We start from the raw sequence: 25,534 nt of genomic DNA, 5'->3' as shown, positions 1-25,534 counted from the left end.
AGCAAATAAACAAAATAAATGCAGTCGCTATAAGAAGACTACTAATAAATTAATTGTAATTTTCTTGAATAAGAAATTCGATGCCAAATTCTAATTTAGATTTAAATTGTCTCCTTTAACTAAATTCTACAGTGCAAAATAATCAATATTTCCAACATAATATATAAGACAGATATCAACTAATAAGCAAGGATTCAAGGACTCAGCTACTATGCCAACGTCTTCATCGATCCATTTGTTCCATGCTACAATTGAGACAACAGAACCCGTCTTGAGCTCTGAAAATAATATGAATCCTTAGTTCAAAGTATCCCAAATCGATTTTTTTACATTTTTCTTTTATTATTTTTTATTTCATGTTTTTCTGTAGTTTTTCTTTTTGTATAATAAAAAAAATTAATTTCTTTCAACAAATAGTTTTTCTTTCACTTGACATTAAATATACATACATTAACTCTCGTCACATCTTTTCACATTATCATCGTAATATATATATATAGATATATTTTTATTTATTTATTTATATAGATGTAAGGCCAGCCAGGTTGCGCAATCGGCTCAACTTGGTTGGAATACGTACATACATACATAGATACATATTTAGTTCATCTTTTTTTCATTTCTTTTTTTTTTTTTTTTTTTTACTAAAATTTATGCTAAAAACACGCTTAACTGAAAGGAAGCACAGATTTTGCACAAGTTACAAAACTTTCGACGACCAAACAAATTATTACAAAAATTGTGTGGGGGGATTACAACATAGTTAAAATATCTCTGTCTCAAAAAAAAAAAGAATATATATTATAAATGTTACATGTTAATTACACACACAAAACAAAGCTTTGCTTTTGTTCTCGACAAAAAAAAAATAAACAGAAAGAGATACAAAAATAATAATTGGTAAATGGATAATAATCGTATTAATAATAATAAGTAAAAATAAAATACAAATTTCAATTTGATTACCAAAATATTTTCGAGAGGCTGACAAAACTTGATCTGAATTCGCGCGAACCACGATCCGCAATAAGATATCGTATTAGGATGATCTATTTATTGATCTATCGATCTCTGCAAATACGGATTGTTGGAATGGATTGATGGAATGTATTCGCTTGGAATTATTTACGCATACAACTTAACCACAGAAAAATGCAATGGTAGCACAGACAAAAGTTACTTTAAAATGTACTCGTAATGTTTAATGTTTAGTTGTAATGTGTGCAATAAAATAAATATTAAATTATACGCATTAATCTATGTACTTTCTTCATTTGTTCAAATTACTTTTAGCACAATAGTGTTTTGTTTTTTTTTTTTTATCAATTATCATTCAACTTTCTTTTCTTTACTCGATTTTCGTTTTGTTTGTTCGTTTTTTTTATACTTTTTTATTTACTAGAAAAATATAGAAATTCCGCATGGAGAGTTTTTTCTCATTGTTTTCTTGTGGTTTAGCTCGAACTTTTGTTGCGCTAAAAAATGACGCCTAGCTTAAAAATGTTGCTTGTTTTTTTTTTACGTTTAAACAAATACAAATACACATACATATATAATTTTATATCGTCGCATCGGGTTTTGCCTTGTATACGTATGAAATCGGCATATACATATACATACATATATGTACTTATACATATACATATACATATACATATACATATACATATACATATACATATACATATACATATACATATACATATACATATACATATACATATACATATACATATACATATACATATACATATACATATACATATACATATACATATACATATACATATACATATACATATTCATATACATATACATATACATATACATATACATATACATATACATATACATATACATATACATATACATATACATATACATATACAGAGAGAGACATACATATATAGTTAATATTGTCATTTAGCGTTCAGAAAAATATACTCTATGCCTTTATACAATTTTCTTTTTTTTTTGTTTTAATTTTCATTTTGCAGTTAGCCGCAAAAATAGCTCTAAAAAAACAGTTTGGCTTTACAAAGTGATCTTTTTTTTATCTTGTGCTGTACGTGTATGTGTTTGTGTGTGTGTATATATGTCTAGCACAGGGTGCCTCTGTTTAGCCGGCTTGTCTCTAGAAAGAGAGTCGCGCGTCTTGGGCCCTGTGACCGTGTGGGGGCGCTTCAGCTTAGAACCGAGGTGGCGCCACCTATAGCTTAGTGTACATTCATATGTATTAGGGGTATATGGTGTATATATATATTTATATATATAATTTGATGTATAGAGATTTATATAATAATAATTGCAACAGTTTTGTTTTTTTTTGTTTGTTTTCATTTTAGTGTTTACGATTTCTTTTTAGTTTATCGGGGCTAATGCGCCCGCCCCTCATTTGTCTTCAAGGATATGTTTGCGTAAATTGTTTTTGTTATTAGGGGGAGGAGTAAAGAAATGCACATCTATATTCTTTTTGGGGATTGCACTTTTAAGATGGACTTGGATTTGATATTGTATATATAGCATTTAGTGTTTGCTGTTGTACAGATTTGGTACGATATTTGCCTGACATAATGTGTATATCGATCGATAAGTATCGATAGTAACGTCGCTTAGACCTTTGTGGTTAGTTTTGTGGTGGCTTCGTTGGCCGCTGCATGCCAGGATTTGTGATGTTTGCTTTGTCCTTGTTGTTTCTGTTGTATCTGTTGTTGCTGCTGGTGTTTTTGTTGTAGTTGCTGATGTTGTTGTTGTTGCTTTTGTTGCTGGTGATGTTTGTGGATAAGTCTGTGCTATGTGTGCAACGGATAACTGTTGGGCCGCGCCTGCGCCCGCTGCTGACGTCGACAGCTGAGCGGCAGCGAAACGGAAACGGATACCGCTGCCTGATAAGCTTGATATCAGCACTCTGATTTATCCTCCTCCACCAGATACTGCGTATCCTTGCCGGTATCCGCCGATGGGTCTAGCTCGCGTGTCCTCAGCTGCAGCTGCGGCGATGACTTGTGCGTAATGCTGCTAGGCGCGATTATTGCCGACGCCGGCTCCGTGAACGACCCCGAGTGGGCCATGGCCTTTGACTTGGACGGTTCCTGTGGCACATCATAGATGCCTAACGAAGAAGAGGGCGAGAGGGCATTTCTAATTAGAAAAAAATCACATTTTTCGTGTAGAGACAATTCTTTGTGCTGACTGAATCACTTATTTTAAAGTGAACAACCTTTTGGGATAAACACTGTGCAATAAGCAAATTTCAAATTTTTTTCAAATTCAGACTACAACCAACTCAACCTTGGTGTTAAAGCTCTCATGAAAAATAACCGCTTTCTTTTATAGTATTTGTTTTAAACAAAATTCTTGCCAACTTTTAAATTTGTGATTGAGATAATTAGACTTAAGAAATATTTTAGTTATGCCCTATTTTTATATATTGCGAGGAAAGTCAAGTAGCTATGGAGATTACAAAGTACAACTAGCTGCATTAAGTGATTTAGCCTCTGCCTACCAAATTTCACAGCTGTAGCTCTTTTAGTATAGAAGATAAAGGATATTCAGCAAGTGGACAGACAGACGGACAGACGGAATAATAAAGGACAGTCACTTAAGGAAACTTACCTGAGCCATTGCTCATGCCCGGATCGGTGGTGGTGCCCGATTGCACAGCATCGTACATGGGATTGGCAAAGTCGCGCGCCTTATTGGCATTCACCGTCTGCAGATTGTAGCCCTCGATGGGGGGCCATGTCGCCAGCGCCAGGTGCGGAGCCGCTTGGGAAACCGCTTTCGCTGAACTCCACATTCGAGCCGTGGCGGAAGGTGACGCTCTGCGACGATGTCATGGCGGGCATGCGAGCCAGTTTTCCACTGCAGCAAACAATGGGAAAAAGAATGTTAGTATATGATGTATAATATGACGAATAAACATATTTTATAATAATAATAGTACTGAAATTCGAAACTTACTACTAAATAAATAATATCAACTTTTATTTTGAATTAGGAAACTACAAATATAAAATCTTTCGACATCAATTCTATTTTCCAAGATCATAGGAATGTAAAAATCGCATGCAATAAAAAACTCCCATGCAATAAATATCTCGCAATTATTTCCGATTGAATAAGTAGTTAGCATATTTTTAGTACTTACAATGGACGCTTCCTGATGACATACCAAGCGCCGGCGGCAGCCATCATCACAAGCAGAATGACCATGATGGGCACGACGACAGCGGTGACATTGGCACCGCCATGGCCAAAGGCGCCGGTGGTGCTGCGCTCACAGTGCTCGCCCTTGTAGTCGGCCAGACACTCGCAGAGGAGTTCACCGTGATCGTCCTCCTTGCAGAGGCCGCCATTCTGGCAGGGACAGATGCGGGGAGCGGGACGCGGACGCTCGGCGGCTGCATCGCAGATGACTTCGGCGGTGCTGCGATGCGAGGGCAACGGACCTGACGTATCGGGGCAGGCGCAACGATGTCCGCCGGGCACAAGCAGGCAGAGATGCGAGCACCTGGACTCGTAGCAGGGATTGCGTAACGAGGTGTTGTAACGTTTCTCATGGTAGACCTTCAGGCCGGACGGATTGACGAGATTGCGATGGACAACCACTTGAACACCGCGTCCGAATTTATCCTGACGCAACAGCTCGCCCGTATCCCTGGTCACCCAGAACATGTTCGACTCGAAGAGATCCAACGAAACCGGATGCCGCAGTTGATCGCCCTTGACCATGGACTTGCGACGCGAACCATCGGCACGCATCGATTCGATGGCATTCAGCTTTGTGTCCACCCAATAGATGATGTGATCCTGGGCATAGTCAATGGTCAGGCCAGCCGGATGGCGTATCTGCTCGGTGATGAGCGGTCGACGCTTCGAGCCATCCATCCAGGAGACTTCGATCTTGGGCGCCGAACCCGCGTCGGTCCAATAGATGCGTCCCAGTTGCGGATTAACAGCAATCGAAGTGGGCACCTCGAGGCCAGCATTTACAATCGAGCGACGATAGCGACCATCGGTGGTGGCCACCATGACGCGACCCCTTGGTTTCGATCCGGTGCGATCCATTTCAGTCCAATAGAGATTCGAGGCCAGCCAATCGACAGCCACAGCTGTCGGTTTGGAACCACCCTTCATGTTCAGATCCTGAGCGAAACCGATCTTTGCCTGGCCATCAAGAGCATTGACCATGTACGAACGCTTGATGGTCTTGTCATAGCTGTCGGCCCAGAAGATGATCTGCTGCTGGGCATCGTAATCCAAGGCCTCGATGCGTTTCTCCGACGCAATCACATCGAACTCTTCGCGCTTTTGCAGATCAAGACCGCGTATCTCAGGACCATTGGCGAAGACCAGCAGGACATCCTCCTTCTCGGCCTTGCAGACACCGCTGCTGCTGTCGGATAGATGGAAACCCTCGCGACAACTGCACGAATACGTGCCATTCATGTTGTGACATTGATGGGAGCAGGTGTGCTGACGTGTGACACATTCATCGACATCAGCGCATTTCTTTTTGTTGTCCGCCGCAATGATGTACCCAGGATAACAGGTGCAGATGTAGCCGCCTTCGGTTAGATTGTGGCAATGATGCTGGCAACCTCCACGATTCTCCGCCGAGCAGCTGCTGCTGTGATGGCAACCCAACTCATCGCTGGCATCGCCGCAATCATCGGCGAAATCGCAGACTTGCGTCCGTTCGATGCAATGCTTGTTGGCACACTGATATTGCGTGTAGAGATCGCAGGGTTTCTGTTTGCTGGCGCACAGCGTCATGTTGTTCTCGTCGCTGCCATCGCCGCAATTGTCGATGCCATCGCAGATCTGATAGCGAGCCACACAGCGATGATTGGCGCACTGGAAGCGTCGCAGGGTGTCGCAATTGAAGTCGCTGCAGACCTTTGGATCCTCATCGCTGCCATCGCCGCAGTCGTCTGTACCATCGCAGAGATCCGAGAGTGAGACGCACAAATTGTTGCTGCACTGGAAGCGGGATTCGGGACAGAAGCGACCGCCGGGGAAGCGCGGTGGACAATCAACCTCGTCAGACATGTCGCGACAATCGCGATCGCCATCGCAACGGAAATAGCTGGCAATGCAATGACCCGAGGCGCATTGGAAGGTTCCATTCTTGCACTGATAGCCAGCGCAGTTCATCTCATCCGAGTTGTCATTGCAGTCATCCTCGTGATCACATTGCCAGCGGGATGAAATGCACTTGCCGTTGGCGCATCTGAACTCCGATTCAGAGCATTCGCGATAGCGTCCCTTGCAGATAGCTTCATTCTCATCGCTAGCATCGCCGCAATCATCAGCAAAGTCGCACATCCATTGTCTGTAAATTTGAGTTAGTTAATTTAAGTTGCAGGATATATATATTTTTAAATTATATTTACTTGGGTATGCAGCGATTGTTTCCGCACTTAAAGTCCGTGTCGGGGGAGCATTTAGGACAATTCTCGGGCAGCTCGTCACTGTTGTCGCGACAATCGTCTTTGCCATCGCAGAACAACCATTTGGGTATGCAACGGTAGTTCGATTGTCCGGGACAACGTTGCCAGCCCGTGGTGCAATTTCGCTGGCGGCACATGTAGGCGGGCTCATCAGAATCGTCTCCGCAATCGTTGTCGAAGTCGCACATCCAAAGCTGCGGTATGCAACGCTTGTTCTTGCACGTGAACTCGGTCTCGGGATCGCACTCACGCTTGTCTGCAAATATATAAATTTAGATTATGGATTGAGTCGCTGTTCACATTAATTGCTTTTAAAACTTTATCGAGTTTTGTGTAGGAGAAGACTCAATTACTTGGGAATTTGCTGACCCTCAGTTCTAGCATGTGTGTAAAGTTTTGCATGTCTAAATCTTTTACTTTTAATGATAGATACTTCAATTTGCATGGACAGACGGAAATCCGGAATAATATAACTGCAACTCGCGTCTCTAGTTGGAAAGATTGAAGCTTCTTTATGTACGGAAATGTGAAACAGATTCAACGATAGAAGCTACTCTTGAAAGGCCCGAATGACTTGCAATTTAAAAATAATTCCAGTTTATATAAATAAAATGTATCTATAAATGCTTCTTTTAATGGACAGACGGGCAGTCGGACGGAATTTCAATATGTTGGAACTTAATGCTGATTCTCAGTTATCTATATGCAATATTTCGTGCCTCTAACTCGCATTATTGCAGAGAGAGAAATGAAGAGGATAGCCACGCCATTTACCCTAAGCTATGAATATAAATAGGAATATGAGACTTACGACACACGGCTGGATCTTCGTCGCTGCCGTCCTTGCAATCGGCGTCGCCATCACAGCGCCAGCTGTCGAGAATGCAGCGTCCGCTGGACTTGCACTTGAAGTCGGACAGAGGGCAAGGCAAATCACAATTCTGTTCATCGCTGCCATCGCCGCAATCGTCGACGCCATCGCAAATGGTCGCAGAAGGCGTGCAGTTGGTGTTCTTGCACTGGAAGGTGCCGGCACGACAATGCCGTGCAGCACACGTCGCCGGCTCATCGGAGCCATCCTTGCAGTCCTTTTCGCCATCACATTTCCAGAACCATGGGATGCACTTCTCATCGTGACCACCGCACAGATGCTGTCCGGTTGTGCAGTTGGCAATGCAAGTCTTTGAATCGCGAGCCAAATAGAATTGATTCGGACAGGCACACTTATAGATGGGGGCACCCTCCTCGATGTAGCCCTCAATGTTGAGGTACGTCGACTCCGGGGGCGGTGCAATCAGACAGAGATGCGAGCATCCGCCGTTGTTGTCACCACAGGGATTCGTGTAGTTCAGCTGACGGAGCGGATGATTGATGTGCAGATCATAGGGACGATGTGTGGTATTCCTCAGCACCGTGTAGTTGGCTCCGTGGAACTTGTTGGCACGCACAATCGCCTTCTGATTCCAATCGCTCCAATAGATGTAGTCGTCGAAGAGACTCAACGCAAAGACATGCGGCACCTGCGTGCCAGAGAGCACAATATGACGATGACGACCCTCGAGATCAGTGTACGCAATGTAATCCAAATGTGCGTCGGCCCAATAGATGCGATCGGTGAAGTAATCGATGGATAAGGCATTTGGCCAGGCGATGCCATCGTTCCAGTTGAGAATGCGTGTGAAATTCGAGCCATCCATGCCCATTTTGGCAATGTAGGCCTGCAGATGCCATGAGGTGAAGTACAGATAACCAATGCCCGGATGCACAACAATGGCGCGGGGATCGACGACACCGCTGCGTAATGTCTTGCGCTTGGTGCCATCCAACTCGGACACATCCAGATTCTTCGAGTGTCTGTCCAGCCAATACAGTTTGCGTCCCACCCAATCGATGGCGATGCCTTCGAGGCCGTGGGAGTCGTGTCGGATGACCGCTTCACGTTCGGTGGGCAAATTACTGTCGTTGTCGGTGTATTTGGCACGGAATATCGTCTTGGCTGTCACATCACAGAAATACATATACTGCTCCTTGATGTCAAAGTCGAGTGCGACCACATTCATCAGATCCTGATGCATCAAATTGTACTGATGCCCATCGACGGACATGTTGCGCACGTAGTATTTGTTGGTGAAGATCAGCCATGGGGTGATGTCATCCTTCCGCTTGCACGTGTGCTCATCGTTCTGCCGTTCATAGTAGGTCTCGTCGCACTTGCAGTAGAAGCTGCCCGGCGTATTCGAGCAGTGCTGCGAACAGGCGCCTGGTTGCTCCAGACACTCGTCCACATCTACACAGGCTTTGCCATCGGAAAGAAGTCTGGGGAAATTAAGGAAAATAATAATATTAGTTTGCGTTATTAAATGTCTTTGCAAATGTTGAATAAGTGTAATCTAATCTTTTATTTTTGGGCTGGACTTGGGGATTAAAAATTGACAAGTTATAGCGACTCGTCGTGGAACTGCTTTTGATGTAGGCTAATTTATTTTTTAATTTATGAGTTATAGAATAATAATATTAATGACAGCATAAGTTAGACAACTCTAGGATTTAGATTTTGGAAACTATAATGCATTTAAATTTATGCAAATGCTTTTCATTTGCAAATAATACTTTTAAAATGTTCTGACTAAAAGAATGACTTGGATATAGAACTCTTCTAGGAAACTCCCCTAGGAGATTCTCCCATGAGAGTCCCCTAGGAGAGCCGCCAGGAGGGCCCCCAGGATAGCCTCCCAGGAAATACATTTTGAATTTTAATTTATTGAATCTTTTACTTACTTGTAGCCCTCGTTACAGTCACAGTAGTAGCCAGTGAGCGTGTCCACGCACTTGTGGCCACACTGATTGATCTCGACCTTGGCGCATTCATCCACATTGCAATGGGCTGGCTCATCGGACTCGTCGGTGCAGTCGGGCACCTTATTGCAGACCAAACTGTAGTCGATGCATTGGCCACTGGTACACATGAATTGTCCCTGCGGACAGGTGGCATTCTCCTTTTTGCAGTTCACCTCATCCGAGTGATCGCCACAATCGTCTTCGCCATCGCATCGATATTGATTACGTATACACTTGAAATTCTGGCAAGTGAACTCCATGGGCGAGCATGTCTTGTATTTGGAGTTGCAGGATTTGCCCTCGTCGGTTCCATCGCCGCAATCGTTATCATGATCACAAGTCCAGCCCTGCGAGAAGTAAAAAAACAAGTTTCAGAAATATGTGACAATTGAATCAACCTTTATTCACTTACCATATTGATACAACGTCCGTTGCCGCAGGTGAACATGTCCTCGCCACATGGCTGTTGGGTAGCACAATTGTGTAGTGTTGTGTTCTCATCGGCACCGTCAACGCAATCTGGATCACCGTCGCAGATCCATTTCTTGGGTATGCACTGGGCACGCTGCCAGGACTTGTTCTCCACACAGGTAAATTCGGTCTCCTCGTCGCACTTTCGATCATCTAAAGGAGGAATAGGATGGGGAGTTAGAAAGGGATAATTAAAAATAGCTATGAAAAATACTTACTGCACTGGTGGCGATTGTCTTCGTCACTGTTGTCCAGGCAATCGTTGTCGCCATCGCAGATGTAGATCCGTGGAATGCAGTTGCCATTGTCACAAGTGAAGAGATCCCCGAAGCAGGTGCGACCCTCGGACTTGCAGTAATCTGGCGGCTCATCGGCGCCATCGCCGCAATCGTCGTCACCATCGCAATACCAGGTGGCCGGAATGCAGCGATGATTGGGGCAACGGAAACTATTGGTGGGACAAGTGCGTTGACCGCAGTGTAGCGGATCCTCATCGGAATTGTCACCACAATCGTTATCACCATCACAGAGCCAATAGGGTTCGACACAGATGTTCGTCTTCTCGCACTTGAGATGATTTGCTGGACAGGTTGTGTTCATGGGGCATCGTTGATGCGTCTCATCTGACGTGGCATTGTCCTTGCAATCGTTGACGCCATTGCAGACCTGTGTCTGGGGAATACAACGTCCATTCGCACAGGTGAATTCACCATCCACACACGGGGGATAACTGCAACCGATCTCATCGGAGCCATCCTTGCAATCGTTCTCGTGATCACACTTCCACGACTTGAAGATGCAGCGTCCATTGTTGCAGCGGAACTCGTTGGGCGAGCATGAATGGTAGGCGCAATAGTTGGGATCCTCGTCAGAGTTATCGCCACAATCATCATCGCCATCGCAAGACCACATGCGCGAAATACATTTGCCATTCTGGCAATAGAATTTGCTTGCCTCACACGTGTTATTCCTTGGCGCACACATGCGTCCCTCGTTCACCACCTTCGAGTTATCGTCGCACTTGCACTCGACCTTGCCATTGGGCGCCGGGTGACAGCTCTGGGCACAACCACCATTGTTGATCGTACACGGATTCACATTGCACTTTTGTCGATCCGCGCTGTAGATGCGTATGTCACGTGGCGAATCGTCCAGTCGCTTTACCATCTCCACCATATTGGCACCCGTATGTTTCTCGGCACGATAGACGCCACGCAGCTGCAGATCCGTCCAGTAGATGTAATTGCGGAACACGGTGATGGCAAACGGATAGATTGTTGCGCCCACCAATAGCTCCCGATTGCTGCCATCCAAATCGGAACGTTCGATCTTCTCGCGCACTGCATCAGTCCAATAAAGCTTGCGTTCATCGTAATCGATGGCCAGACCACTGGGCTGCGAGAGTTCCTTGTCGACAATGGCACGCTTCAGCGAACCCGCCATTGTTGTCCTAAAGATCTTGCCTGACGTGCCAAACCTGCCCCAATCGGTAAAGAAGAGCGTGCCATTGCAGGGATCCAGGACAATTGCACGTGGTCGCTCCACGCGCGCAATCATCACCAACTCCGTGCCAGCCAAATTCATGGCATAGATTGAGTTATTCGAACTGTCGGTCCAGTAGATCTTATTCTGAGTCCAATCGTAAGCAATGCCCTCGGGATTTATGCCCTTGCTGAGCACCACATGGATGTCGCTGCGACTCGGTTTATTCGCCTGCGTATACGCAATCTTCGCCCACGGTCGGATTTGGGTGTACAGCATATGATTGTCGGCAAAATCGAAGTCGAGACCAACCACATTCGTAAGGTTCGTGAGTGGCGTGAAAGGCACCTCGGTTGAATGAGGATCCAGATTAACGGCGCGAATTTCGGTGCGTGTGGCAAACACTAGATACTCATTGACCGTCTCGCACTTGCGCTCATCGCTGCCCAGTTTGCCGGTGGAGCAGTCGCAGCGATAGTTCTTGCTATTGCTCTGCACCTCTTCGGGTGGGAAACTGAAACACAGCTGATCGCAGCCACCGTTGCCAAGCTGCACACACGGATTGCTCTCGTCCGACGGCTGATTGTTGATGTCGTAGATGACAATGTCGCGCAAACGCTCCAGATTTGTGCGCACACGCGTCGATTCAGTGTCGTTGTTGAACTGTTTATTTGCCTTGAACACGCTCATCAAATTGCGATCCACCCAATACACATCGTTCAGGTGCACCGCAATGCCCATCGGATTGGGTAGATCGCGGCGTATAATCTTGCGATTCGCTCCGTTGTACGCAATGCGTTGTATCGTATCGAGCTTGGAGTCCACCCAGAATACATCATGTGTCTGCATATCAATGGTCAAATCGCGTGGCAACGAAATGCCCGATGTGACCAACGGCTTCCATTTGGTGCCATCGAGCAGCGCTTTGCCAATGCGCGGATGTTGTCCATAATCGATCCAGTATAGCAAACGTTTGATGGGATTCACGGCGAGTTCTCGTGGCGCATCGTTTGTGGTCTTTACAAGCACCTTGCGATTGGTGCCATCGAGCCAACAGACCTCAACATAATTCTCATGGGGATACACGTTCGTAAAGTACATATTGCCAGCCACCCAATCGACCGTCAATCCTCGAATGCCATTACTTCCAATGCCATCCTTGATCACATGCTGCAGATCGGTGCCATTGGGCCTTGAGCGGAAGATTCCATTCCAGTAGCCACGATTGAATTCCGCCCAATAGATCCACTGATCGCGATACATCACATCCACATGGAGTATATGATGTCCGGGTCCGCTGATGGGGACCATGGCCTCGGAGCTATCGCTCAGACTGTAGCCACGTATCATATCCAGCTGCGAGACGACGGCGAACGTTTTGTAGGCCACACAGTCGACTTCGGTATCCTTGCGATAACCGATGCCGCAGGCGCAAGTTCGTGTCGATGCCGGTCCGGGAATGCACAAATGTTTACACTCGCCGTTGCGCGTCTGGCAGGGATGTTGCATCAGTGGACGCTTCTTGTAGATCATCATGCTGCGCAAATCGTGTTCGTTGTCCACAATGGTCTTCGGATTGTCGCCACGTGGCAAATCGACGCGCACAATCTTCTCGTAAACCGGATCCAAATAGTATAGACGATGATCGAGCACGCCCAAGCTGCGTGGACGGGAGATGCCTTGCGCTTCGCTCAGTATAACCGTGTAGTCTTCGCCGTTGTAGTCCATGACACAAATCGAACCCTTCGAACGTGTACTAAAGTAGATCAATTTCTTATCGATATCGAGTGCAATACTCTCTGGGTGATAGACATTCTTCCGCAGCACACGCGGATCCTGACCGTTCATGTCGACACGTCCGATCTTGATGGGCACCTCGAGCACACCCTCATCGATCCAGAAGAGTTTGCCCTCACTGGGATCGAGCACGATTTGCTTGGGTTTCGACACTGAAGTTTCCTGACCATCGTTGGCCAAGATAACGGTGCGATACCTTTGTTTGCCATCCACACGCACCGCTTCGATGTTGCTGGCCACCCGATTGCCAATGTACAGATTGCGTCCCAGCCAATCGAAGGCAATCGTATAGGGAGCACCCACAATGCCAGTGTCTGTGCCCAGGAAGTCGGTCTTATTTCCACCGCCGTAGGGTGTTGTATAGATTGTGCAATTCTCTTCGTCTTCCTCGCGTCCCTGAACCCAATACAATGTCTCACCCTTGCGATCAAAGTCAAGTCCGGTGCTGCTCTCAATGCCTATGACAGGCGCCAAGGCGCCGGCGCGTGCATCGCCACCATTCAACGGGAGATCGACAATCTGTGTGCCCTTGACGACCATGATGTAGGGATTCTCCTCCTCAATGCAGCGTCCCTCGCTGAAGAGCTTAAAGCCCGGCTTGCACTTGCAGGAATAACCCTCGGGGGCACTTGGACTGAGCAGACATAAATGCTGACAGCGAGCGGCGGCACAGGGATTGGGATACATCGGTTGCAGCGAGGCATGATGTACGTGTATCGACAACGGTTGACTGATCAAATGCGACACGACTGTTTGATTCTTGCCACGGAATTTGTTGGCAGACAACACACGATTCAACTGACGATCGGTCCAGTAGAGTGTATCCTCGAACAAAGATAATGAATGCGGATGCAAGAGATAGTGACTGCTGGCTAAAACCTGTTGACGTCCGGTACCATTGTAATAGCAGAAATCAATGAAATCCAGCTTGGAGTCGGCGAAATAAACGCGCTTGGTGGCAATGTCCAATGTCAGTCCGTTTGGCCAATAGATTTTCGTGTTAATGATGGTTTTGCGCATTGTGCCGTCCATGCCAATGCGTTCGACACGCGGATTCTCGCCCCAATCGGTCCAGAAGATAAAACGTGCCTCGGGACTTGGATCGATGCACATGCCTCGAGGTTGTGTGATATTCTCACGCACCAGCACCAAACGATTCGAGCCGTTCTCCGCAGACACTTCAATCGTATTCAGCTTGCTGTCCAGCCAATACAGATTTTGTGCAATCCAATCGTAGGCCAAACCCTCGACCAAATCAAGGCCGGTTGTAATGATCTCCTGGGGTTCCATGCCATGATCCAACCGTGAGATCTTCTTCAGTTTCATGTCGCTCCAGAAAATGGTGCCCGTGTGCATGTTCGAGGCGGTTGCCACCACATTCTCCACAATGATGGGCACACGTTCCAGTCCCTGCTCCTTGAGATCGGCCACCAGTATGGAGTGACGATTGGAGATGATCAAAAACGCGGCGGTGTGATTGACAGCCTTGCAGTTGTGCTTGTTGGGACTCAGCTCGTAGCCAGCCGTGCAGCTGCAGAAGTAGGATCCCTTCGTATTCGTGCACTGTTGCGAGCAAAGTCCGGGGGGATCGCATTCATTGGTATCCACGCAGGTGAAGCCATCCTCGCCTATCTCCGAGCCAGGCGGACAAACGCAGAGCGCGCCATTCGGTGTCTTTTGACAGAAACTGGAGCACTGACCGGTTTGATGTTCGCATTCGGCCAGATCACAGCCCTCGCCCTCGTCGGCGTTATTGGGACAGTCGGGAGTGTCGTCGCACACGGAGGTGATGTTCACACAGCGCTCTGTCACTCCGGGACATTGCCACTGACCATGGGGACATTTGAAGGGCGGCGGGACACAAGCGTGTTCGGTGCCCTCGTCGGAGTTATCACCGCAATCATCTTTGCCATCGCAGATATAAGCCTTAAACACACAGTTCGTGTTGTTGCACTTGAAGAAGTTCTGGGCGCAGGTGATTTGACCGCAATCCTCCTCGTCAGAGTGATCGGAGCAATCGTTGGAGCCATCACAATGCCAGGCAATAGGGATGCAGAAACCGGTTGATTTGCAGCGGAAATGTTTCTCGGGATTGCATTGATTGGGTCCCATGGAGGGGCAACCCAACTCATCGCTACCATCGTTGCAGTCGGGTATGCCATCGCATTTGTAGGACTCTTCAACGCATTGCCGGAGATCGGCGCACTTGAATTGATTGGCCAAACAGCTGATGGGCGGACAATCCTTTTCGTCCTGCTTGTCGAAGCAATCATCGTCGCCATCACATACCCAACTCGTTGGTATGCAGTGTCCTGTCCTTGGACATGTAAACTGGAAGTAGGCGCAGGTCTTCTCCGCACAGAAATCTCCCTCGTCGCTGCTGTCACCGCAATCGTTCTCGCTGTCACACTTCCACATGCTCGGTATGCAACGTCCGTTGGCGCAGGCGAACTGCGATGTGGCGCACGTCACGTTGCCGCACTCCAGTTCATCTGAGTTGTCGCCGCAGTCGTTCTCCTGGTCGCAGCGGAAGTTCAGTGGGATGCAACGGCCCGATTTGCACTGGAATTCGTTGGAGCCGCACGTCGGTTCTAAGTACAAGCAAAAGCAAAAGCAGATGTTCAAATGGATATTTCGATATAAAGTGTTAATCAAGTGTGCGCTACAAACTGATTTGCATTAAACTCTAATAACAATTTAAAACAAAATATATATACATATATAAAATTCTTAAATGAAAAAAATTTCATAATTCCTTTTTAAATTAAATTATTTTGCTTAACTGGAGGTATAAGGATTAGCGTTGAATATTAAAATATAATTTTTGAGTTGAAGAATTCAATATTCTTAAGTTTTATTATAATTTATTTATTCTGTTACCTTCCTATAAAAAATATTAGAAAAAACGTGAAAATATTAATTTTAAAAGAAGATTAAAAAAGATTTCAACATTCCGCTTTGCATCTTTTTTAAATTGTATTATAAATTATTTATTTTGTCACCTTTGATTCGAAAATTCGCTTGAAAAGGTATAAACAAATTTAGTTTTAAATGTTTGATAACAAAACGAATTATTCTAGAGTTTTATGAAGATTTTGCCATTTTGCATTGATAAAAATAAAGAAAGTTACCGTGAATGCAACTGTTTACAAAATAGTAGAATAATGCAACATCTGAAATCTGAAATTTTACGATTTATTTTTTTAACATTTATGCAACAAGAATTTCTTCAACGAACTTAATTTTCTGATTTTAATGCAGAATGACGAATTAACTATTTGTTCGATGTGAATGTAATGCTCTGGCAATATATTTGAAAAGAACTTTTATTATTGAATTTGATACAATTTAAGTGAATGCATTTATAAATGTATGTTTATTAATTTAATTGAATTGCGTTAAAGCTTGAGCAACATTGTAAATTAAGGAATATTAATTTTAAATTTGATTATGAGATTGTAAATTTATATATTTTTCAAATTAAAGCAAATATTTCAAAGTGCAATTTATAAGATATTTCTGTGCTTGCAGTTACTTACTTGTGCAGTTTTGCTCCTCGTCGCTGTTGTCCAGGCAATCATCGTCGCCATCGCAGACCCACGACTTGGGAATGCAGCGTTGATTGTTGCAGGTGAAATCCCAAGAGTTGGGACACGGCTGCACAGGTGGTTCGGCACTTGGATCCGGCACACAATTGATTTGATCTTCGGCCAAACGTTCGCCATACGGACACGAGCAGCGCGATTGCAGGCGACTCGCAGTCGAAGGCGATGTTGTTGTTGAGGCTTCTGTAGTTTCCGTTGAATTCGATGCACTGGCAATGGGTACAGCAAAGCAGATCTTCTGACAGCCGCCGTTGTTCAGATGACACGGCTGCGTCTCGGCAATGCGTTGCACATCGCGACTGTAAACCTTGACGCCATAGAGACGATTCGTTTGCGGTTCACGCACCATCATCTCCTCCTGTTCGCCCGTTAGTTTGTGCAATCTGATAATGGCATCCAGACGCCAGTCGGTGATGTACATCCAATCGTTGTGTATGACAATCGAGAACGGATGACGAACGAGACGCGAATTAACGGTCTTGATGTCAGTGCCATCGAGATTGGCGTGCTGCACATGATCGAGCAGCGCGTCGCACCAATAGACACGATCTTCCTTGAAGTCAATGGAGAGACCATTGGGCCAGCCAAGCGTAACATTTTTGAAGACCAATAGACCGCTGCCATCGGTGTTCGCACGCGTGATATTCGCCGGACGATCCCATTCCGAGAAGAATATATAACCGCGATTCGGATGCACGACAATCGCACGCGGACGCTTCAGATTCTTAAGCAGCGTGCGACGATGCGTCACATTGCGTGTGGACAGCACATTGAGTGTGCCTTTCCTTGAATCGATATAGTACAGATTCTTCGATGCCCAATCGACGGCCAAACCCTCAACGCCTTCGTTTTGCGAGGCGAGCACAATTTCCCGGCCAGTGCCATTGCGATGAACCCGGTAGATGACATCCTGCAACACATCCGAATAGTAGATGAACTCATCCCGAGCATCGAAATCGAGACCAACGAAACGTGCACGTCGCGACACCACAGGCAAAATGGCATCGCTAAAGCCCTCGATCACTGGCTCCAGGACTTTGCCTTTGATAAAACGCTGTTGCGAATACATGAGGAACTCGCGCACCAATTTGCAATGCGTCAAATCCGACTGCAGTTGATACCCGGTGTGGCAGGCGCAACGGAAACCGAGGCCAGTCGGGGCACCTTTCACAGCGGTGACGATGCACATGTGATTGCAGCCGCCGTTGTTGTTGCCACATGGATTCGAGACATGTGGCTGGCTCAGCGCATGCACCGCAATGATGCCCTTGGGTTCGCGTATGTCCTTCGCCTTGTAAGTCACCTGAATGGAGCTGGGTCCTTCGTATTTGTTTACCGACATGATACCCTGTTTGGTGGCATCCGTCCAGAAGATGCGATTCTCAAAGATGGCCAAACGCGACGGACTCGGCACCTGCTGGCCACGCAGCACCATCACCCGCTGTGCTCCCTCGTAGTCCACCGACTCGATGTAATCGAGCAGCGAATCGCACCAGAACACACGCTTCGCAATGATGTCCACTGTGACACCGCTAGCCTTATAAGCTGCTTCCGAGACAATCGAGCGTGCATGTGTGCCATCCATATGGGCGCGCAATACTTGTCCGCCATCGGCAACGAACATCAGACCCGTTGTCGGATCCAATGCCAAGTCAGCGGGACTGGTGAGGTTCGAACCCAAGACCACGGCGTGCCAATGGCCACTCAACTCAAAGACATCGATCTTCTGACCCACCAAATCGGCCACGTAGATCTTATCGCCCACCCAATCGACAGCAAGCGCCACAGGTGCCCAAGTGCCGGGAAGGGTTTGATCCAGTGCAGCCACGGGAGTGTTTTGGGCATTCAGCGGCAAGGATTGTACCTTGCGTGTCTTCACATCCGACCAGTACAAAGTGTTGCGTGCATAGTGAAAAGCGACGCCAGCTGCCGCTGTCGCGTTCGCAATGATCTTCGGTTCGCTGTCGTGAGTGAACATGCGCATAATGGCACGATCGTGTGCGAAGATCAATTGTAGATTCTTTGCATCAGGCGCCGTGCACTTGGAGCCATTGATCAGCGTATAGCCCTGGGCACAGTGGCAGCTGTAGCTGCCTGGGGTGTTCACGCACAGTTGATCGCAGTGTCCCCATTCGGCGCACTCATCGAGATCGATGCAGGTTCGATTGTCGGGGGCGAGACTCTGGCCTGGCTTGCAGTAGCAGACGCCGCCGGTGAGCGAAGGGCCGCACTTGAATTCACAGCTCAGCGCGGGACACGAGGCAATTGCTGTGCGGTGAGGAAGAGAGAGTGAAAGAATTCATTTAAGATAATGTTTGATGTGGTAAAATATACAGAGATTACGTTTGATGTAAAAGAGAAAGAATTAATTTGAGTTTCAATCGTTGATGTGATGTAAATATAGATTATAGTTTATATAATTATAGATTATAGTTTAAATTATAGATGTTTGATGTGAGGGAATACCTTCTCTCTAATGAGAAGATGTCTTGTATAATAACATTTGTAAGTTTTTAGCGTCTTTCTAAGTTAGTTAGTTCTAAGTTATACGAGTTTAAAGAATATTCTACAAATTAATTTGTACATTTTTAATTTTTATATTTTATATTTTTATTTTTTTTTATATTTTACCACTTTTTTCAATAAATGAAATAAGTTATTTCAGAAAAGCTTCCCACTTCAGTTTTTAAATCGTAAAATACATTACAAAATTGTATTTAAAAATAAGTAAATTATTTATGTTGAGTAAGTTTTTCACTTGTTGTAAAAGATATTCAAAATTTCTTTTGTAAATGTGTAATTTATAGTAGCTGTACAGCTTAAATGAAAAGCCAATCAATAACTTAATTTGTAAATTATAGAAACTATGTAATTTTACTTTTATTTAAATAAATATTCAAAAACTTTCGCTAAGAATGAAACAAGTTCCGACTGGAAGTCGTATTGACCCTATTTTATGTTAATCCCCAAAAAAAAACTATCGATAGTAAAGTTCTAGCATTTCACACAGATATGCGAGTAAGAGATCTGTGTTAGGATTGTGTGCTACTTACAGCAGGCGGTCTCCTCGTCGCTGCCATCTTCACAGTCGCGCTTGCCGTCGCACAGCTGGGACTTGAGAATGCATTTGGGGGGCGCCATTGACGCCGCCGCGTGGGCAGAGGAACTTATTGTCCGGACAGGCAATGGCCGTGCAGTTGGCTTCGTCGCTTTCATCGGCACAATCATAATAGCCATCGCAGTGGAAATTATATGGGATACACAGAGCGTTCGTGCAACGGAACTGCGCATGATGGCAAGGTGGAAAGTCTAAAAAGAGAAATACAAGAACGAAGAAACGTTAAAGGTTTGAATGTATCTTGAAGCAATGCACGGAGTATATAGAAAGAAATCTAGTAGTAGTTGTGTGTACTCACTGCAGCCTTGCTCATCGGAATTGTCGTCACAGTCATTGCGATGGTTACACTTCAGTGCGACATCGATGCATTTTTGGCCGTTGGCACAACGGAATTGATCCAAGCGGCAGGACTTGCCATTGCAGTTCTCCTCATCGCGTCCGGTCCGACAGTCCAAATAGCCATCACAGCGCTTCTCCTTGGGCACACAAGGGCCAACCAAACGGCTGCCATCGGTGGGCGCAGCACCATTGGGGGCATTGCAAAAGACATCCGTGTGCTGGCACTTGCGATAAGCTGAAAGAGTGATAGAGAGAAGCAGAGAGATGTGAGCGCGAGATGAGAAACAAAATTAAAAGCAATTTCAATTGAGCCCCATATCAAAGGACACTTTCAGTGAGGCAAGTGGCAAGTGGCAAGTGGCTGACAGAAAATTCGAAACTGCAAGCGAACACAAAAACTTGCCTTCAATTTCATTAGCAAGTGTGCTGCCAAAGGACCATGAACAATAGATGGCGCTCTACCGCACACTCCACGACTTGCACTGCAATCACATGGGACAAATTGTCCTTTTGTTTTCGTTGCGTGTTAACAACACACACATAACATGGCAAACTATATCTGCAGTTATATTTTTTATTGATTTCAATCAATTATTTCAGTTTTCTTCAGTTAATACATTACAAAAAGAGACAGCAAACGAAATAAATATAAATTGTTATTACACAGTTTAAAGCAAATATATCACCAACTAAATGCACATTAAATGAATCCTTTAAATTATTTAAAATAATACTAAAAATGAAATTATTAGAATGTTGTTTAATTAACATTTAATACATATTTTATATACACAATACCACATTTCATCTAATTTCTTCTAAGGTATAAGATAATGTTGTTCTTTGTAATTTGTAAATTAAATCAAATCTAATCAAATTATAGTCGAGTTCTGTGTTTAACTGAGTTTTCTTTTCAACCTTGCCAAGCCACAATCTAACTCTCTTTGTTTGCCTCTCTCTTCCTTTCCCTCTCTGTCCCCTTCTGTATCCTTGGATATTGTCTCGCTTTGTCTCTGGCTGTCACATAAATTAACTGTCTATGTGGGACAACGCAGCTTTGGCTGATGGTCTGCTGCTGTAGCTGTCACTACACTTAATTATAGACCAACTAGCCAATATATCTGCTATATAACATATATAGTATATATATATATGTATATATCTGTATATATAATATATACAACCCACACACAAGGTGAGATATTGACGTTAATTGTTGGCATTGTGTGGAACTTGGAAGTTGGCTTCTGTTTGGCTTAGTTCAGCCAGCCAGCGCAGCAATTAATCAAATTTACATTATGTCAACACGCAATTGCCAGCTTTCGGTTGCCAGTTGCCAGTTGCCAGTTGGCCACGACGTTGACGTTTTGCTCACTTTAAAGGTTCCTCCTAACTTCAAGGCAATTGAGCGCTTGACACTTCTCTGTGTTGCCTGCGGGGCGATAATTCTCAGCTCGGCATTAGCCTCAAGACAGTGACCTTTCATTTTGGCATTGTTAAAGCAGCGGCGAGCGAAGAGATTACAACGGAATATACTACATACATATATGTATGTGTATAGAGAGAGAGAGTGAGTGAGAATCTCACCGCAGGCGGGTGGGCAGAACTTAAAAATGCCTGCCTAGCTCAACTATTGCCGCCAAAGACATTAAATTTTGATGCCAGATGGACGTTGCCAATGGGCAAAAGGAGCTGGAGGAACAGGAGGAGGAGAAGATGGAGCATTCCCCAGCGTTGTCTATATAGTTGGCAACATGAGAGGCTGGAGCGACCCCTGTCAGAAACATGCAGCCACACACATGGAGGGAGGGAGGTGGTAGGTAGACTGGAGCACGCATGGCGTATACATAATGCATAGATCTGTAGAAATGTTGGGGCGTGATTGTCCGTCTCCCCTGCCGCTTTTCTGGTATTGTGCACTTGAGTTGTGTGTGTGTGTGTTGGCAGGCACAAAGTGCTATAAATTATCGAGTAGTTGGTTGCAGGCACACATACAGAAAGAGAGAGAGAGAGAGAAAGAGCGGGAGCACAGTCCATCAAGTTGGCTACAAGAAAGAGGTGGTCATTGCTCAGCGAAAGTTGGCAAAATTATAACTGACTTTGAGCTTAAAGTCGGGGCCAAAATGATGTGCCATGTGTTCTTCTAAATTTGTGATTGCAGGGGGGTGGGTGAAGCGGGGGGAGTGAGGTAGAACGCTGCAAGAAAGAATGAGCACCATATTATGATCTATGCTACTTTCAAGTTACTTTTGGCGTAGGCATGATAAACTTTTCCTAAAGGGTTTTTATTGCTCTGCATCCTCTTCCCCTCGCTGTTGCTGTTGTTGTTGTTGTTACTGTTGTTGCTGCTGCTGTTATTCCGTTGTTATAGCTGCTGCTTCACATTAACGGCGCACCGGGAGGCAGCCAAGTGTAGCAGAGCAAACTTAATTAGTGCAAGTTAAACAAGCCAAGTTGTATAAATATTTCCCGGCAGAAAAGAAACTTTTCTAGCACAACAATAAAATGTCTGTGTGTGTGTGTTGCTCTGTGTGTGTGTGTGTGTGTGTGCAGGTAGCGGCTACTCCATGATTCTGCCCCACTTCATCTCACTCCTCGAGTAACTTACAACTTGCCGCTCGCTGCTCTTCAGAGCACACACTATCCTTTTTTCTATTGACAAAGCGAGCACCTAGTTCAACTTTGACGAGGCTGCGGCTGGGTCACAAATGAAAACTGGAACTCGCTCTGTTTTTGTGAACACAGACGTTTAACTCGTCAATTCTCACAAGTGTGATCGACGCAACATATACCACGGAGTGCATATTTTATTGCAGAAAAAGCATAATAAACGAGAAAAATTATTTTCAAATTGATTTCAATTATTTTAGTTGCTGACTTTTAATTAACTTCTCTTTTTCATTTAAATCTTAATTCCTATTATGGGTTCAAAATAAAGTTAACTTTTAAATTAAGCCAGATAAATTATTCTCAAAAGTTATTTTAATTTTTTGAAAGATTTTTTTAAGATTCTTATTCCTATTTAGAACAAATTTAAATTCCTCATATATGAAATCCATATTACTTAAATTAATCAAGGCATATTGGCTACTAAAATGATTTAAGTTATTGGAACCTAGTTTAGTTGCATACTTGTAATCTTTCTTCTTCTTCTGATTTAAAACAAATTGAGTTCCTATTATGCATTCATATTTCAAGTTGAACAAAGATGAATAATTTGAAAATGATTTAAATTATTTGAAACTATTTTTATCGCAAACTTTTAATCTTTGTTCTCCTTCTCATTGATCAGGATTTTAATTCCAATTATGCAAAGTTGATGTTAATACCATAATATAATAATATATAATATAATAAAGCAAGTAAATCGATAAAGCGATTTAAAATATTCTAAACAATTTTAGCAGCAGGCTCTTAACAGACTTTTTTTTCAATTATCACAATTTGAATTTCTTTTATGCATTAAAAATAAAGTAAAATTAACCATTTCAAATTAAATGAAGAAAATTGTTTATCAAAAATTATTTAAATTAGTTAAAACTTCTTTAGTTGCAGACTTTTAATCTTTATTCTCCTTGTCATTTACCATAAATTGAATTTTTATGGGATCACAGAATATTATAAAGCAAAAATGTGTTTACAACATTTCGAGGTACCTTGAATGCATAATCGAAATAAAGCTTACTACTTATACTTATTTCATATTAAATATGACAAACGATTCTCGAAAATGATTTAACTTATTTGAAGATATTTTAGTTGCAACCTTTTAAGAGTATTTTCCATTTCAAATTACTTTTTTTAAATTGTAATTATAAAAAAGTTGCTTTATGTTATCCATTTTATGCAGTTAAATTAAAGTGAATTTGAAAACATTAAGAATTTGCCCAGCAATTCAGTTGATCATTGACACATGTTCAACCTATAAAGTTGCAACTGAGGTTCAACTGAGAGACTGACTATTAAATCGAATAGTCGGACAATCTCTGGTGCACATTTCGTGACAAAATTAGCCAAAACGAAATCAGCAAAGCTACTTGGCAACATTTCTAGAGTCAGCACAGTCCTTACACATTTCGTAAGTTTCCAGCGCTCAAACAAGCAAGCAACAAAATAAAACAAACAAACCGAGACTGAGACTCAGACTGGAGAATGTGTGTTATGCATATTGTTGTTGTGTTTACCCCTTTTAGTTTTACTTTATTTTTTTGAGAGGGGTACTACGTGGTATTAAAATGTGTCACGCACTTTTATGTTGATCTCTGGCAGTTTGACTAGAATTAGCATAAAGCTTTCGTTGCGTATACGCAATGTAGTGCGAGCACCAAATAGAATTGGAGTGGAGCAGCTGCAAATTCAGCATTCTGAATTCGAAATTTGCAGCGCTTTAGCTTGGCCACTTGGCCTGGCCCATTGACAAGATTTACGCGCACAATTTGTTGCAAATTCGCTGGCGCTGCTGTTGCATTACATTAAAAACAAATCATAATGACAAACGAGCGGGTGGCTTTTTGGGGTTGGCTTCGCTGCAACTTTTGTGCAAGGTCATAAAAATGTTGAATGTTGAATGTTGGCTCTGCTGTTGTTCAAAGCGTAGAGAGAGAGAGGGGGAAAGAGGGAAAGAGGGGGAAGTTCACTCGACTGCTGCTGTTTCATTTTTTACATTTTGCAGTTCGCACAAAGTTTGACATAAAACTTTAACTGACGCTGGCTGCTGCAGTGTTGGCACTTTATAAACACAACGCAGAGCGAACAACACTGTGCGAAAGGGAGAGCGAATAAGTGTGTAAGCGAGAGGAAGAGAGAGAGCGACAAGTCGACCTACAACTGGCACAAACTTTTGAAGTGGCCAGTGCCCAGTGCCTAGTGCCTTTAGTTTAACCATTTTCCTAACTAACTTGACCCCATCCCGTGCAACACTTTCTAATTGGTGAGCGTGGGCGTGTCAGCGCAAGGTAGAGCTTGGAATGGGGGGCGTGGCAGAACAAGGATGCTGTGCATTAAGCTTTATTGCTGCAGCACCAACAACGACTCAAGGCTTGTGCCTGCTGCTGCTGCTGCTGCTGCTGCTGCTGCTGCTGCGTTTACGAGCATTCGGTATGCTGGTTTGGTTTTGTGTAATTACGCGCGACAAGTTGCTACCCCAACCATTAAACTGCCGCCAAAGTCACTTCTTCTTGCCACCCTCTCCTCGTGTCCAGTGTCCAGCGTACGCTGAGCGCTTTTCTGCACGTCTAACTGGCCTGACAGCTGCAGTCAAATAAACGTCAGGCGCTGGCAACTTCCGCTAGGTTCAACGACAGTTTACGACAGTTTTTCGGAATACGCTACAGTGAAACAAGAGCACGAGACAGCACGACAGCGCGACAGCAGCTTAAGACAACACGGAGAAGAAGTGGAAGCAAGCAGTTGTCCCATTTTGCTATGCT

General features: G+C 44.4%; 1 protein-coding gene across 1 annotated transcript in view; it reads right to left on the bottom strand.

Moving 5' to 3' along the window:
• Positions 1-619: 619 nt before the first annotated feature.
• LOC132795203 (low-density lipoprotein receptor-related protein 2) overlaps positions 620-25,534 on the bottom strand; it is a 182,147-nt gene continuing 157,232 nt past the window's right edge. Inside the window, 13 exon segments of the mRNA XM_060805789.1 lie at positions 620-3,112; positions 3,616-3,736; positions 3,738-3,864; positions 4,151-6,337; positions 6,399-6,711; positions 7,267-8,771; positions 9,234-9,640; positions 9,706-9,917; positions 9,983-15,634; positions 16,583-18,916; positions 19,702-19,780; positions 19,782-19,957; positions 20,065-20,340. Coding sequence (XP_060661772.1) covers positions 2,901-3,112; positions 3,616-3,736; positions 3,738-3,864; positions 4,151-6,337; positions 6,399-6,711; positions 7,267-8,771; positions 9,234-9,640; positions 9,706-9,917; positions 9,983-15,634; positions 16,583-18,916; positions 19,702-19,780; positions 19,782-19,957; positions 20,065-20,340 — 13,601 coding nt within the window. The 3' untranslated portion in view covers positions 620-2,900.

The sequence above is a fragment of the Drosophila nasuta genome, chromosome X (genome assembly GCF_023558535.2).
Source record: "Drosophila nasuta strain 15112-1781.00 chromosome X, ASM2355853v1, whole genome shotgun sequence".
Lineage (NCBI taxonomy): Eukaryota > Metazoa > Arthropoda > Insecta > Diptera > Drosophilidae > Drosophila > Drosophila nasuta.
Note: the sequence above shows the minus strand (reverse complement) of the source record. Positions and strands in the feature narration are given on the sequence as shown.